This window comes from Alligator mississippiensis, chromosome 1, assembly GCF_030867095.1.
Source record: "Alligator mississippiensis isolate rAllMis1 chromosome 1, rAllMis1, whole genome shotgun sequence".
Taxonomy (NCBI): domain Eukaryota; kingdom Metazoa; phylum Chordata; order Crocodylia; family Alligatoridae; genus Alligator; species Alligator mississippiensis.
This window is the reverse complement of record NC_081824.1, coordinates 309,227,518-309,241,699: the sequence shown is the minus strand read 5'-3', so window position 1 is coordinate 309,241,699 and position 14,182 is coordinate 309,227,518. Positions and strand designations below refer to the sequence as shown.

The window sequence follows — 14,182 nt, the reverse complement described above, 5'->3', positions numbered from 1 at the left end:
TTACCTGGGTTTTAGTTTCAACATTCTAATCCTTCAATGACTAATCTTATACTGCTGAACCAAACTGGAGTCATAGCAGAGTAAAGGATAGAAGTGAATCAGTATTAGACGTTTTGATACCTCTACTCCAGTGGTTCCCAAACTCTGGCAGACTGCACACCACCAATTTAAAAGGATACAACCTTCAGTACCACCAGCAAATTTTTGTCATACAAATTATAATGAATCTGTTAATGCATATCACTGACAGGTGGTCTGTGTACCACTGGTGGTATGCGTACCACAGACTGGGAGCCACTGCTATACTCATTTTGCTTTCTGTAACTGTATTCATGTGCAACAACTCACAGTAGAATTAGTATTAGAAGAGCACCACTGTTCCCATATTTGGGAATTTGTTTGTGTGCATTTATAGCAGAGCAATATTATTAGTTTGGTTTCTCTTTATGTTACTCTTATAGTATTGCTTCCTGTTGCACTGAATCAAATTTTGTTGTACTTCATTAGGCTGTCAACATTCCCTTGTTGATTTCTGCTTTCTATGTGGGCTGAGCTTCTACCCCTTTTTCAGAAGAACACACAGACCCTGAATTAGCATCCAGGCTCAAGCTCTTTCTAGACTTTGTTTTTACTAGCAACTTAGAAACTGTAGATATCCTAAGCTACCTACCTAAACACATCTGTTCAAGATCCCTGCAAGATCTCTGTTTGTCTAAAACAGTTATTCTCAACCTTTCTTAGACTGAAGGCACCCCTTGTTAAACTCCAGGCCCCTCTCAGAAAATGTAAGTTTTAATTTTCAGTTTTTTGACTATGGAAAAATAATTTCCACATGGCCTTGTCTACTCATTTTGCTTTTGTGTAATTATATTATGTATTTACTTGCAACAGCTGACAGTAAAATTAAAATAAGAAGAACTCCTGTTAATGCTCCAGAACCTATTTTATAATCTGCTGATTCTTAATGTCCCAGATAATATGTAAACAGACTGTCATAAGATTTGCTAATTTAAAAAATAAGCACTTTGTAGATGACCTTATTTTGTTCAAAATGCCTATGTTTGCTCTGCAGGTTGTGGCTGGGTAAGAACGGAAAGAGGCTTAGGGAACATCCACACATAAGTGAATACACATCTCTTAGGCATTCAGCAGCACCACTCACCTGCCAGTGGAGGATTATACTCCAGATCAAACCAAGCGTTAATTTATGATTTCCATCCACTATGTCTGTGCTTCCAATATTCACCAAATCAACCTATTAAAGAAAAACAAAACAAGAATTTAAACTGATTTAACAATTACCATAAGAAAGCTTTTATTTATTTCTATTCTTATAAAAAATAAATCTTTCATTCAGTAAACATCCAAAACATGTTAGATAAACAGGACAATTAATGTGGTGGCAAAAAGCAAGTAGAAGAGTTAATGATACAAAATTGTAATTATTCCAGCTTTAAAATTCTATGAAAATGTAACAATTTAACAATTAAATAAAATAACACCTCTTATGCTAATGAAATGTTAATCAGGGATAATTAAATTACATAATCCAAGGAAATATACACAGGAAGACTCCAACAACTTCAATGATGCTACTTTCTCTATTAAAAAAAAAAAAAAGAAAAGCTCTGTAGTATTAAATCTAACACATTTAGCAGTAAAAAAAGAAAAACAAAAAATATATATTCAACATAATCATTTTAACATTGCTATGGGAGCTGCAGTGCTATCTTTGTCTGACTGTGTGCAACTTTTGTTTAGTGAATTCAGATACAAAAGAGTGATATCCTGGCTGCTTTGAAATTAATAAAAAATGCTGCCACAGATGTCAGAAGAATGAGGATTGCACATATACATGTTATGCAGAAAGTAAAGCATCGTGGCACTTTAGGCTGCCTATACACATGCTCATTGGCATTCTAATTCAAATGCATCAGAGCAGACTCAATTAATTGAGTCTTCTCCATGTCCTAATTAGAACGCTGCAGCATTACCTCAGTGTTATGTGTATTAAGCCCCTGCAAATTTAAAAATGGCAGTGGGGCCTCATCAAATGAAGTTTAGACAAAGCATTCCACAGACACTTTTAAACATATTGGGGCTTAATATGTGTGACACTGCAGCGTTTTAATTAAAGCAGCTGCCCAAAAACTGCTCAAATTAAAACGCCTCCTCCCACCTCTGAGTATGTACCGAGCTTTAGAGACTAACTGGTTTGGGAAGGAACAAGTTTTTGTAGCCAACCACCTACCATATTTACTCAATTATAAGTAGGGGTCCTGGGTTTTCTCTGATTTAAAAAAATCCCCAATATTTGGTTAAAAAAAAAGTAACCCCAAATCCACATTTTTCCATGATTTAAATGAAACACCACTATATACATATATATTTATATATATATACCTATATATTAGTGGCATTTAATTTAAATAATGAAAAATGTGGATTTGGGTTTGTTGTTTGTTTGTTTTTTAACTGAAAATTGGGGGTTTCTTTTAAAGTAGAGAAAACCAGGATCTCTGATTATAAGACGAGGTTTTTTCCTCCAATCAGAATGGGGAAAAAAAGCTCCTCATGTTACATTATGATACAAGGAAACATCATTAAATGTATTTTTTATCATTAAACTGCTGCCACAAGTCACTCCAGTAATTTGTTGGGGGGGTTTTTTGTGTTTGTTTTTTAATAATTTGTATCTGAGGCCAAATTAGCCAAAACTAATTCCAAATCCAGGAGTCCAGAACCATAAGTGGTCCTACTACCTTCAAACATCCTTCACCCACACCTATGGCTTCAGATTTTTCCAAATCCTTTGGCGGGCGGCCTACATGCACACCCAAACCTGGAGGCTTGGCATTCAGATGCCCCAGAGTTTTGCTCTCCCTTAGCCATAAGGCCCTTGGAGCAAGCAAGGGAGGAGACTCCCATTTCCATAAACTGGGCTTAAAGCTGCTGCACTTCGGTGGGTACTGAACCACGCCAGAAGAGCAGTTCTTCCACAGGGTGGTTCAGGAAAACTGCCTTCTTGGACACAGATAGTATTTCCCCTGCCAGGTTAAGAAGCTAAGAAGCCACATTTCAGCTTCTTCACTCCCACAAGTGAGCTGTGCCTTTCTTTCCCATTTCCAATGATTTCCAGTTCTTCACCAGTCTTAAATGTCTGGCAGCCATCACCAATACAGTCCCAAAGAGTTCATCCAGAATCCCTCTCTTGCTGCCTCTCTCAGCCTGTTGCATATGACTAGTGTGGCCTCGCCTTACATAAATTGCAGCCAGACCAAGTTGCCTTGTGCCTCATTTGCATATACATTTTTAGAGGATCCCAGGACTCATGACAAGAAAACCTGGTTCCAGTCATGAGTGGGGGGCAGTCAGCACATGGATCCTTTGTGGGTGGGTATCTAGAGTACAAACGCATACTGAGCAGTGCTGAGCTGTGCGGTATCCGTGGCTTGAAATGCTGTTAATTCTGATGGGACCCAGCCCAATGAACTATATGGTAAATCATGAGCTTTTTGGCTTTGGACTAATAACATGCATATTTTGTACTATATACACTTACCTGGCAAAGGAATTACCAGGGTCATGAAGGTGGCAGGGGAAAGTACCCTGACTAAGTAGGTGGCTTAAAAATGGCTTTGTGTAGTGGAGGGTGCACCCCTGTCTGCTTGTGGACAGGACTCCCCACAACAGCTTCATAGTTAGCTTCCCACTGACCAGCTTCCAAGGGAAGGATGTCAGCTACACACTGACTTTATGGAAATCCCCAGGAGTCTTTCCTGCCCAAGTGCAGGGGGCTACACCTGATGATCTGTAAGGCCTCTTCCAACTCCTAACATCTATGAAACTATGAAATGGGAGACTCCTCTCAAGCTTGCTCTTGTGGCCATATGGCTGAGGGCAAGTGAAACTTGGGGTCATCTAAACACCAAGGCTCCAGGCTTGGGCCTGCACATAGGATGCCTCCCAAAAGATTTGGAAGTATCTGAAGCCCCAGGCTGAAAAGTCTAGGGTGGAGGATACTTGCTGGTAGTACGGCAACATAAGGTTTTTGAATGACTCAAAGGATTTGGAACTGATCTGGCTAATTTGACCTGAGACATGAAAAAGTTTCTTTAAAAAAAAGGAATTGTACTATATATAAGTAAGTACAAAAGTTCTACTTAAAAAGATGTTTACCTGTGCTAAAACTTACTGCAGTTTCAGAAAAGATAAAATACATCCATTCTGAATAAAATAAGTCTAGAGGTATGTTTATTTCCAAGTCAGTATTTTCAAATTTGTCCCTCACTTCCATGTGTTCAAGGAGTGCATGGTCTAATAGTAAAGGGGAGAAGGGGCTGCAGGGAGAAGTTGAGCAGGGAGAGGGCAAGTGGGCCACTTGGTCCCTCCCCAATTTATTTTCCGTGCTGTAGCAGTGGGAGGGGGACAAATTCAAGGCAAACCTCCAATAGTTAAATTCTATACCTGGAAAATTGAAACAAATTTATTTTTCCAAATATAGAATCTAATCTGGGGAGGGGGTTGTTCCATATTCAGGGGTATCTTGTACTTAAGTAAATGCAGTACTTGTCCATACGTATATTCACTCACAGGTATTGTGTCTTAATTATAAAGGGTTAAATCTTAGTTTTACTCTGTGCTTTGCTACACAGCAGGGGTTCCAGTACATGACCGAACCCAGAGAAGCCAGGTAACACAGAAGAAAAATACCAGTACAGACCAAATTCTGTCAGATGACACACACAAGCTTTCAAGAAGAGACATATCCAAGAGGGACACTATAGGTTGGAAGCTATGCACATGTGGCATCCCTGCGATTGCACGGATGGTGGATTAGATCCCATCAAGTCATAAAGTGAACATCTCTCAAAGGCCTTAGACCCTAAAATGCTGTCTACCCGGGGTTGAAGTGAAATCAGTTCCAGCTTTGTCTTCATAGGTTTCCAGTTCAGAAACCTGTAGGACTCCCACCTGGACATTTTTACATAATTTTACACAGAACTATTCTCTCAGTTTAGCATCTACGCTTAAGGGTTGCTTTGGGAGGCCAGTCCAACAATCCTTGTTTAATCAAAGCTCTTCAGCTCACTTAACTAGGAATTGGTCTGATCGTTAAATTCCTACCAAGTGGGAATGTACAGTGATTAAGGGAGAATGAACCAAAAGGGGAAGTTCTCTCTCCACTAGCCAAAGCTGAAGGGTGAGCCAGAGAAAAATAATGCTCATCTAAACCAGGAGGAGGAGGAGGAGGAGGAGGAAGAGTTCTACTTATAGAAGAGGAGGGGGAGGCAGTACTCTGTAACACTTTACTTTAAACTCTGAGGATATTTAAAAAGCAAGGTTTAGGATAAATAACATTTACTGTAACTCTTTATCATAGTCTGTCTTTTTACACAGATACAAGACAATCCCCTCTTGTTTTCTAGGTCTATGGTGTTTAGAGTTAAAACCACGTGATCCCTTTATAATCTTGCTTTCAAAATATTCAGCCCCATGATATAGCTCTCATGTGGCCCCAGTCATTCCTTCTGAGAGATTCTCAAAGCTCAGGGAGGTACTTATCCTATGTGTGTGACAACGCAGAGTAATTGGGCTCAAATAATGACAGTTTCTGGAAAGGTATTTTTGTAGCAAGAACTTTTGACTTTAAAATAGTGTGTGATGTGCATGGGAGCTAATGAAGCCTTAAGAAATTAAATATGGATATTTTTTAATTAGCATAAACAACCTTAACAGTCAGTACATTTTCTTAACTAACTAAATAAATAAAGATTACAATACACTAATAGAGTTTGATAATATTTATTAAACAGAGACTTTAAACTGTTTACAGAATTAACAATGTACTGGATCTAGGTATGAATGAAGGGAAGATCTATTTAGATGAATATCTGATTACTATTTTTTTCCAAAATGATATATAATCTGTATATTGCACAATGGATCCTTATAGTTTTATAGATTTGGCAAATTGTTTTTATATTTTTCAATTTAAAATATATGACCTCCTAAATGGATAAGAAAGGTCTTTACACCTCTCATGTAAGGTCACTTTCATTTATGCACAAATTCACAGATAGGTAAAAATGACCTTAGATTTATGAAAATCAATGAATCTATGCAGCATCTGAACTCAAGCACATTGAGTGACCTACTATACCTATCAAGAAATTCAATATAATTTGTGGCTGAGAATACATTATTATTATTCCATCACAGCTTACTGTTAGGTTTAAGTGAATGTTATAATTTATTTGAATTTATTCTTGAGGGGGAGATGTGATATAATTAGGTGGCCACTAAAAGTGTCTGGTAAAGTTATTGGTCAATTAGAATGCTTGTAAGAAAAAGATATTAAGAGAATATTTACTTCAACATTATAAGCAGCATATTGGCCTGAAAATTCAATCTTGACAGAATAGAACTGAATGTTCTTTTTGACCTGATTCACTTCTTTAATGTTATTATCCCACAATCACCTAAGGAAATTTATTAGAAATTGTTTCACCAAAGAAAAAACTCAGGTTTTTTGGACTCTGTTTAATCATTTTCAGAAGCTAGACATTTCACGAGTTGAAATTCTGATGGATAGCCTCACCTTATTGTAATTAACATTTCAAAATTTATTTTAAACACCACAAGATAATCAAAATTTGTGCGTGTTGATCAGTTCCACATAGCATTTAGGGTATACTTATTAGTCAGACAGTTTTTGGCAGCAGAGGTTAAGCCATTTTGATTATATCCAATCACAAATGGCTCATGCTGGAGCAGAACCCAGTGGTAAGTTGAATCCATTTACCAATACTGGTTTCATTATAAGGAGGCTGCAGAAACTGTATCACATATTCAGGGTTTGAGCTATCACTTACAAAACATGAAGCATGCTGTCTGCAGAACATTCTGACCCCATCCAGATGATTACTTACGTTATTTTTCTGCAAGACCTGCAGTGCTTTGTTGACATTGTTCAGAGCATGAACTCTTGTGGAACCCTTTTCTTTTGCCTGTAAGCCAAATAAAATAACACTGACTGCCCAGCATGTAGAATAACATATATAGAGATATTGCTGTACATAATGAGAACATTTTATTATCCCCAAGGATTTACGTTTTACAAGTTTATGACAGCATTGGAGAGGATATTATTATTCACTGTACATATTCACACCCCAAATAATAAATAATAATAAATAAAAATAATTTTGAAACAAACTGGATCTTTAGTTTGAGTGCTAATTTGGTTTCTGACATTTTTCAGTGAACATATCATCAAAATGTATACTAGAATCAGATAAATCTGGGTTGTTTTTATTATGATTAATCTTCAGTTTCATGGAACAATTTAGGAACATTACCATGACAACCAAATAGATAAGCATCAGCATGTATAATATTTGCAAGTATATCCTCTCTGGAATTTGACTCAGACTGTCAGCTTGTTTTTCTACATTTGTGAGAAAGTTTGAGAGAAAAATCTCAGGCTCACAAAAAGTAAAAAGGAATGCAGCAGACGGTATTAATTTAGCATTTACATTTTATTGTAAACACTTACTGTATATTCACACTCAGTTTTCATTCCTGCTTGATTTAGGCATTAAAAATTAAAAGTGCTGGGTGCCTTAGTTTTCAGTGAGACCTAAACATGCTCAGTACCTCATGGAGGCTCCCAATGCACCTGTGCCACTTAATGAATAAGGACTTAAATCATGTTGTAAACTTAAATAAATCTTACTATATATAAACTATAAATCATGCTAACTATAAATAACTGTAGTGAGACCTGCGAGGGGCAAGGATTTCTTAGTGTTATCTTTTTTATTGGGCCAAGTATATAGCTGAGTAGTTAAACAAGCTTTTGAATGCGAGGAAGAATGTGTTGCATTTGAAAGCTTGTCTAACTCTATCCCACTTACATCGTTGGTCCGTTAAGCGAGATCATCCTAAGAAATCCTTGCCTCATAATTTTTGTACCATCATGGCTACAACATCACTCTTACACTAGCAAGATCTGTAAATATGTAAATATACACCTACAAGTTTTTGGCCTGTAAGACCTTCAAGGAGCTCCAGAAGTCTTCGTCCATCTCGAAAATCAGTAAAAAGGTCTTCAATATGATGTCTCCCAAACTAAAATGAAACAATAGCAACTTGTTAATTGGAATAGTAAAAGGATAAAAATGCCGACGTGACATAATATCATCATGTCACAGCATGAACTCACAACTGGCAAACTGGGAAGTAGCTGTGCCACTTAAAGATTCAAAATGAAATGTCTTTATTGAAGAAATTCTTCTTCTTTAGAAAAAAGCTAATTCAATCTGATGGTTTCTCAGATTCAGAATGGAATTGAGAGAGAGATCCCTGGCTCCACTAAATTATTTCCTAAGTCTGTCTGCCTCTGTCCAAATCAATATTTATGAATATTGAACCAACCACTGGATCCTGCCCCATCCAGGACATTCTCTTTCTTCAACTTCACCATCCCCTCCAGTCTCCATATTTTTCCCTTCAAAAAAGCAAAAATGTCCTATTTTCCTTTTATAGAAACAGCAAATTTTGTACCCTGAGAATCCATCACAAACATCAAAATATTTTTTTCAGGCCAACCCTAATGCTCAATGATGCTCATTCAAAACACTTCTGAAGCTCTAACACCAGCATGGGCAAAGAATACGTATGCCGCCATTCAGCTGGCTGTCAAATTTGTCAAATGAGTTCTGAACAGATTCATAGATTGTGCTTACTCCTTTTAACCTTTGGTGGATTTTCTGTTTAACAAATAATGGTTAATCAGCCCTGTTTCCTGCATTGTACCCAGCATGACTATAATCTTTGGTAAAATGTTTTACAGTGATAGCACAAGGATTTTCATATTTTATGAGTTAGGACATCAGATAATCACTTGCTGGGACCATGAAAAACCTACATGCTGCTTATACCAGGCTGAATAACACTGTATAAATTAGCACGGGCATTTGTTAACATGCTTTTGGTATTCCTTTTGAGTACCAGATATCAGACAGTGATGAGATGAGCCCAGGGTCTGTAGGATGAATCAAAACAAATGCTCAGGATGATGCCTTGCTCCTCACTGTTAGTTGCTGGTTAGTGTGACAGGGGGACCCTAACCTCCTGTTAATATAACGAAGAAAAGGACAGCTGACTGAGGACCAGCAATGAGGAATCAGCATCTAAAAGGGAAAAGCTGTAGCTGCCAAGCTACAAGAAATCTGAAAGCCACTTATCTGGAATGAGATAGAAAAAGGAATGGCTTATGAGGGCTGGGCTCCAGGCAGAGGATTAAAGAGTAGCTGTGGTAGGGTTGAGCGGGCTGCTGAAATTCGGCAACGGAATAACCTACTCCACTTAGAGCAGATTCAGGCAGTAGAAAAAAGTGGTTGCGAGATGACATAGACAGTCTGCAAAGAAGCTGGCTTGGCTACAAGGCAGTGCAGAGGGTGGTTGATTGTGAGAAGCTGGTCACAGAGCTGTGAGTCTGCTTACACAGGAAGGCAGACTGAGAAGTGGCAAACCTGTAGGCTGGCTAAAAGGCTCTGTGCTGCTGAAAGGCACTTGTATTTGGATCCTTTGGCCCCATTGAGCATGGCCATCAGCAGTGAGCCAAATTCACTGTCACCCCCATCCTCCTATCACTGCCTCAGCTCCTACTGACTGCCAGACCTTGTGCTGCTCTGGTCCCAGCTGGATCCTACACTACCCCTACCCCTACTAGACCCCCCTCATACTCTGGGTTGGATCTGACCTGCAAGGAGTCCCAGGGCCTGGATACAACCCCTAGATGAGTTTGACACCCCTTCCCTAGGGTAGGATTCTTGGAAACAGGATATACTCATCTGTCATGTTTATGCCATTATACTGTGACATATTTTGCATCTCAGTTGAGTTCAAAACCATGTGATGCCAAAGCTAGCAATCTAACTTCTTTAGGTCAAACCATGTCTTTAAAGGTTGAAATGAATTAGGGTTCACACAAACAAGACTTCTGAAAAATATTTAATTTGCAAAAAATAAAATGACTATTTATATTGAAAATTCTAGTGCAAAATCCAGACTTTCAAACTAACTAAAGTTGTAATTTACAAGCAATTTAAACATTTTGATGGGGGATGGGGTGACATGGGTACTAGAGCTCATGGTTGGCAGCCTAGAAGTCATAAGTTTGAGGCCATGGCAGAAGCAGCCAGGGTGTAGTCCTGTCAGATTTCAACAAATCAGCAAATTCTGCTAAATACTTTGTCATAATGACTTGAAAAAGGAAAGGAACCATTTTGATTCCAGTTACCATTTAGGTAAGATCCAAACAGTGACTGATTACTTACTTGCAAGACTAGGGCTCCTAGTCACACAGAACAGGGTTTTTTCCCCTTTTTTTACCTAGTAAGCATAATCATTAAGCCAACAGACTAGAAGTCAGAGTTAAGTAACAAAAAGTGGAGTGAAAGTAATGATCAAAATCAGATTTTATAGAAGAAGGAATATCATGCGGTCACAAAAACAGTGCTTAAGGACAGTTGCTGAATTAACATCTATCACAGCACACTCACTGAAACTCTTAAGAAGACAAGGTTGACCATGACACTGTCAGGGTCCATTTTTGCTAAAATATGTCAATAAATGAAGACAGAATGTCATGTCATTTTGGAAAAAAAAAAGCACACAGAAGGAAGACAATCTACAAAGAAAGTGACTACTGCTAAAGAATGAAAAGACATTCTCTGCATTTGAAGATATAGTATTCTTTTGGTATTCCTTTGGAGAAATTTTGTACCTTTACATTATCATTCCACTAAAATGACTTCCTATTGGTTGGTTTTTGAGACAGAGCTTTGCCACAGAGCCATATACAGAAATGTCAAAATCCCGGTAAATTTTGAAAGGCCAAGCAATGATCAAAGGGATTTAGGAAATGAGAGTGTCCCAACTTATAAGGGCCCTATTGCATCTTATGCTGTGAGCTGCACGAATACGCTGTGAGCCCTCTGCCCCTCCTCCCCACCACGGCATTACTTGGATGCCCCTGTTGTCTAGGACCAGGCAGGCAGGGAAGGGCTAACTTGCCTGCCTGGAAATTGGCTGCTGCTCTTCTGGTGCACAGAGCAGCAGCCATGGTGCCCAGGGAAGCAATTTAACTCTTCCTGGCCTGCTCCTCTGGGACAGAACATATGGGCAGCCACAAGTAAGTGAGGTGAAGTAAGAGGAGATCTGGGGTGCTGGGTAGGTGAGGAGTAGCAGTGGTACTGATCTGGGCCAGTGTGTGGGAGGGGAGGCTAATGGGGTGTTTACACTAAGGTGAGGTGAGCGATATTCTTCTTGCTTTCCGGGGTACTAGGAGACATAGGCAAAGAACAAAAAAGACAAGAAACCGAACACTCCATTTCAGGATAGATAGCAAATATCAGTCCTAGTCTCATCATTGATGTTTCTGGTTCAAAATGGAATCAAAAGACCATCCATATATATGTAGCAGGCTTGCCTTTTGGAGCTTGGGTTGAGTCCCAGGCTTGAAATCTTGCTGTTTTGATTGGTGGAGCTCATCCCCCAATCAGGAGGCAGCCAGAGGAGTTCAGTCACGCCCCTTTCCTGAGAGGAGGGGGAGAGGAGTCTCCCACCCCTCCCCCCCTGTGGACCTGATTGAAGACTGCAACACTCAGGTCTGGAAGACTTCAAGGGCAGAGCCCTGGAGCACATAAAAGGAGCCGCGTGCCCAGCATGAGGGAAGCACGTCCAGGAGAGAGAGAAGAGAGAGGCTTAGAAGAGCTGAGGAGAGCTGCGAAGCAGTAGCCCAAAAGTGCCCCTGAAGACTTCCATCAGCGGGGAACGGCGGACAGCTCCAGCAACTAGGCTCTCGGCATCCAGACCCTGGGAGCTGCATGAGGCAGCTCGGGTCTGCAACCTCTGGCGTGTGGCTAGAGACACGGTGCACAGGCCAGTGCATGGAGTAGGACCTTTGGAGCGCTTGGGTGGCTCAGGTCCTCAATCCCTGAAACGAGGCTGGGAGCTCGGTGCAGGAGACGCTGCACGGAGGGTACAGGAGCGGACCGAGCCTGGTGCTCCACAGGGCAGTCCAGGCCTCTGACCCATAGCAAAAGGTTGAGCCAAAAAAGCCAGACAGTGATCGGGCTACTGAGCCAGCTGACGGGGCTAAGCCAGAGGCCCCAGAAACCCTGTATAGTGGAGCCCTGTTCCAGGGGACAGCGACCCCCCACCAAAGCCCACTGCCGGTGAGAGAGCAGCCTGGCGCAGAGGATGAGGACCATCCTCCAGGCCTGGGAGCCACGAGTTGCAGGGAAAAGAGGATTCCCACAGGGGAGGGGAGTCCCCCCCCCCCCCGAGTAGTTAAGGGCTCCTAAAAGGGGAGGTCCCACTGAGAAGGCCCCCCTAAAGTTACCAGCTTCTTTATAGGGCTTGGGAAAAGCCCAAGGGCATTGAGGTATCCCCTCGGGATTGTTTATCTTTGAGGTTTATCTGATTCAGATCAATGACCAATGACTTACCTGTATCTGGAGCACTGGTAGGTCCTGGTTTTATGTCATTTACCCAGAGGGTATTGTTTATGTTACTAGTTTAGATATCTTATACATATATATATATATACATTGTACATATGTTTATATCCATATTCTTTTCCCTTGTGATATCTATATACACATTTATTTACATTAAGTCTCCTGACTGTCCTGGCTTGGTTCTATAGGGACGGAGGGAAACTGAGCAGTCTGCAGTTCCCACCCCACAGCACACCTACCAGCTAACAATCCCCTTCAATTGGAGAAGGGGAGTATATACCCAAGTTACCTGGGCTACATATAGAAAAACGCTTAAATATATACTTATTTTAAGTATCTTCATCAGTTTCATTTGAAGACACCAAGAGATAAAATATCCTTCTTTTCATTTCATATTTCTTGCCAATGGTAAATCATCTCTCATTAGTAAAATGTGTACCTCATTTCTAACACAATGTTTTTCTGCCTTCAATTTCAATCCCTGTCTCTCTCTCTGTCTCTGTCTCTTAAACTGAAGAGCCCTTTTTAGTGACTGGTATTTTATCCCTCTGGATGTACTTATATTCAAAATTGGCACAACTAGTTTCTGTGAAATTCTGATTTTTTTAAAGAAGAATTTGATTTTTTTTTAAGAACTCAGACAAAAAGTCGTATGTTAACCAGCAGCTACCAAAATTCCAAAGGACTGCAACTCCCCCCATGGGGGTGGAGGTGTAGTGCATCCTGGCCTCTGACTGTGGCTGTAACACCCCTTTGGTGGCCCCTGTAGCCCTGCCCTTCAATCTGGCTAATGAATGAGCCATGCCCCCAGCAGCTGAGGGGGCACGGAGGTGGCAGAAGTGTGGTGACAATAAGTGGGGGCTCCTGCAGACACTGCCGGTGCTTCTGGCAGCAGCGACCACCTGCAGCAGCAACCACCAGGGGTCGGCAACCACCCACAGACACCAATGGCAGTGACAGTGGCCAGTGGGGATTGCTGACCACCTGCAGATGCTGCCAGTGGAGGTGGGGAGGTGGGGGTGGTGAGCGGCAAACACCTGCAGGTGCCACCAACAGTGTAGGCAGCACCTTTTTGTTGGGGGTGCACCACCACAATCAGGTGCACCCCCTATGTGTCACCCTTGCTCTGGCTCTTTGGGGTACCCTCCCTTCTTCCTCACCTGCCACACCTTAGTGTCCCAAGAGCAAGGCAGAACCAGACTGGGATCACTCTGGGACCCTGGGGGCAGCTTTCCTTGCTTCCCTGTCACACTGAGTTGTGGTCCTCCTAGCCTTATTGGTGCCCCAGGGCACCAGTTACCTTGTGGGCTATTTATGGCCTCCTGCCCCTACAGCTATGCCCAAGCCTCACAGATAGTACCTAATCACTGTGGAGGGACCCACTGGCCCCACTACAACACTTGACCCTCAGACTTCAAACCTCCAGCCTTTTTTCTCTAGCTGTGCTCTCCTCAGTCTAGGTCCACTTCCCTAGAGCTCAGCTTCCAGGTCCCTGGCCTTAGTCCTGCCCTTTTTGGGTCCTCTTTCATGCACTCTGGTCCAGCCCTCAACAGCCCTGACCCCAGGTGGGGCTGCCGTCACTGTCTCCACCCTGACTCTTCTGGTGCCTGACCCAGCATTGGGCTGCTTGCTTCATCAAACCTCTGGTC

At 41.2% G+C, this 14,182-nt stretch overlaps 1 protein-coding gene across 10 annotated transcripts in view; it reads right to left on the bottom strand.

Annotated features, from left to right (window-relative positions):
* DMD (dystrophin) overlaps positions 1 to 14,182 on the bottom strand; it is a 2,172,325-nt gene that overhangs the window by 1,529,817 nt on the left and 628,326 nt on the right. For all 10 annotated transcript variants that reach the window (XM_059720821.1, XM_059720816.1, XM_059720817.1 and 7 more), the window contains 3 exons: positions 8,041 to 8,133; positions 6,933 to 7,010; positions 1,163 to 1,255 (listed from right to left, as the gene is read on the bottom strand). In XM_059720821.1, coding sequence (XP_059576804.1) covers positions 1,163 to 1,255; positions 6,933 to 7,010; positions 8,041 to 8,133 — 264 coding nt within the window. The remainder of the gene's footprint in view (positions 1 to 1,162; positions 1,256 to 6,932; positions 7,011 to 8,040; positions 8,134 to 14,182) is intronic.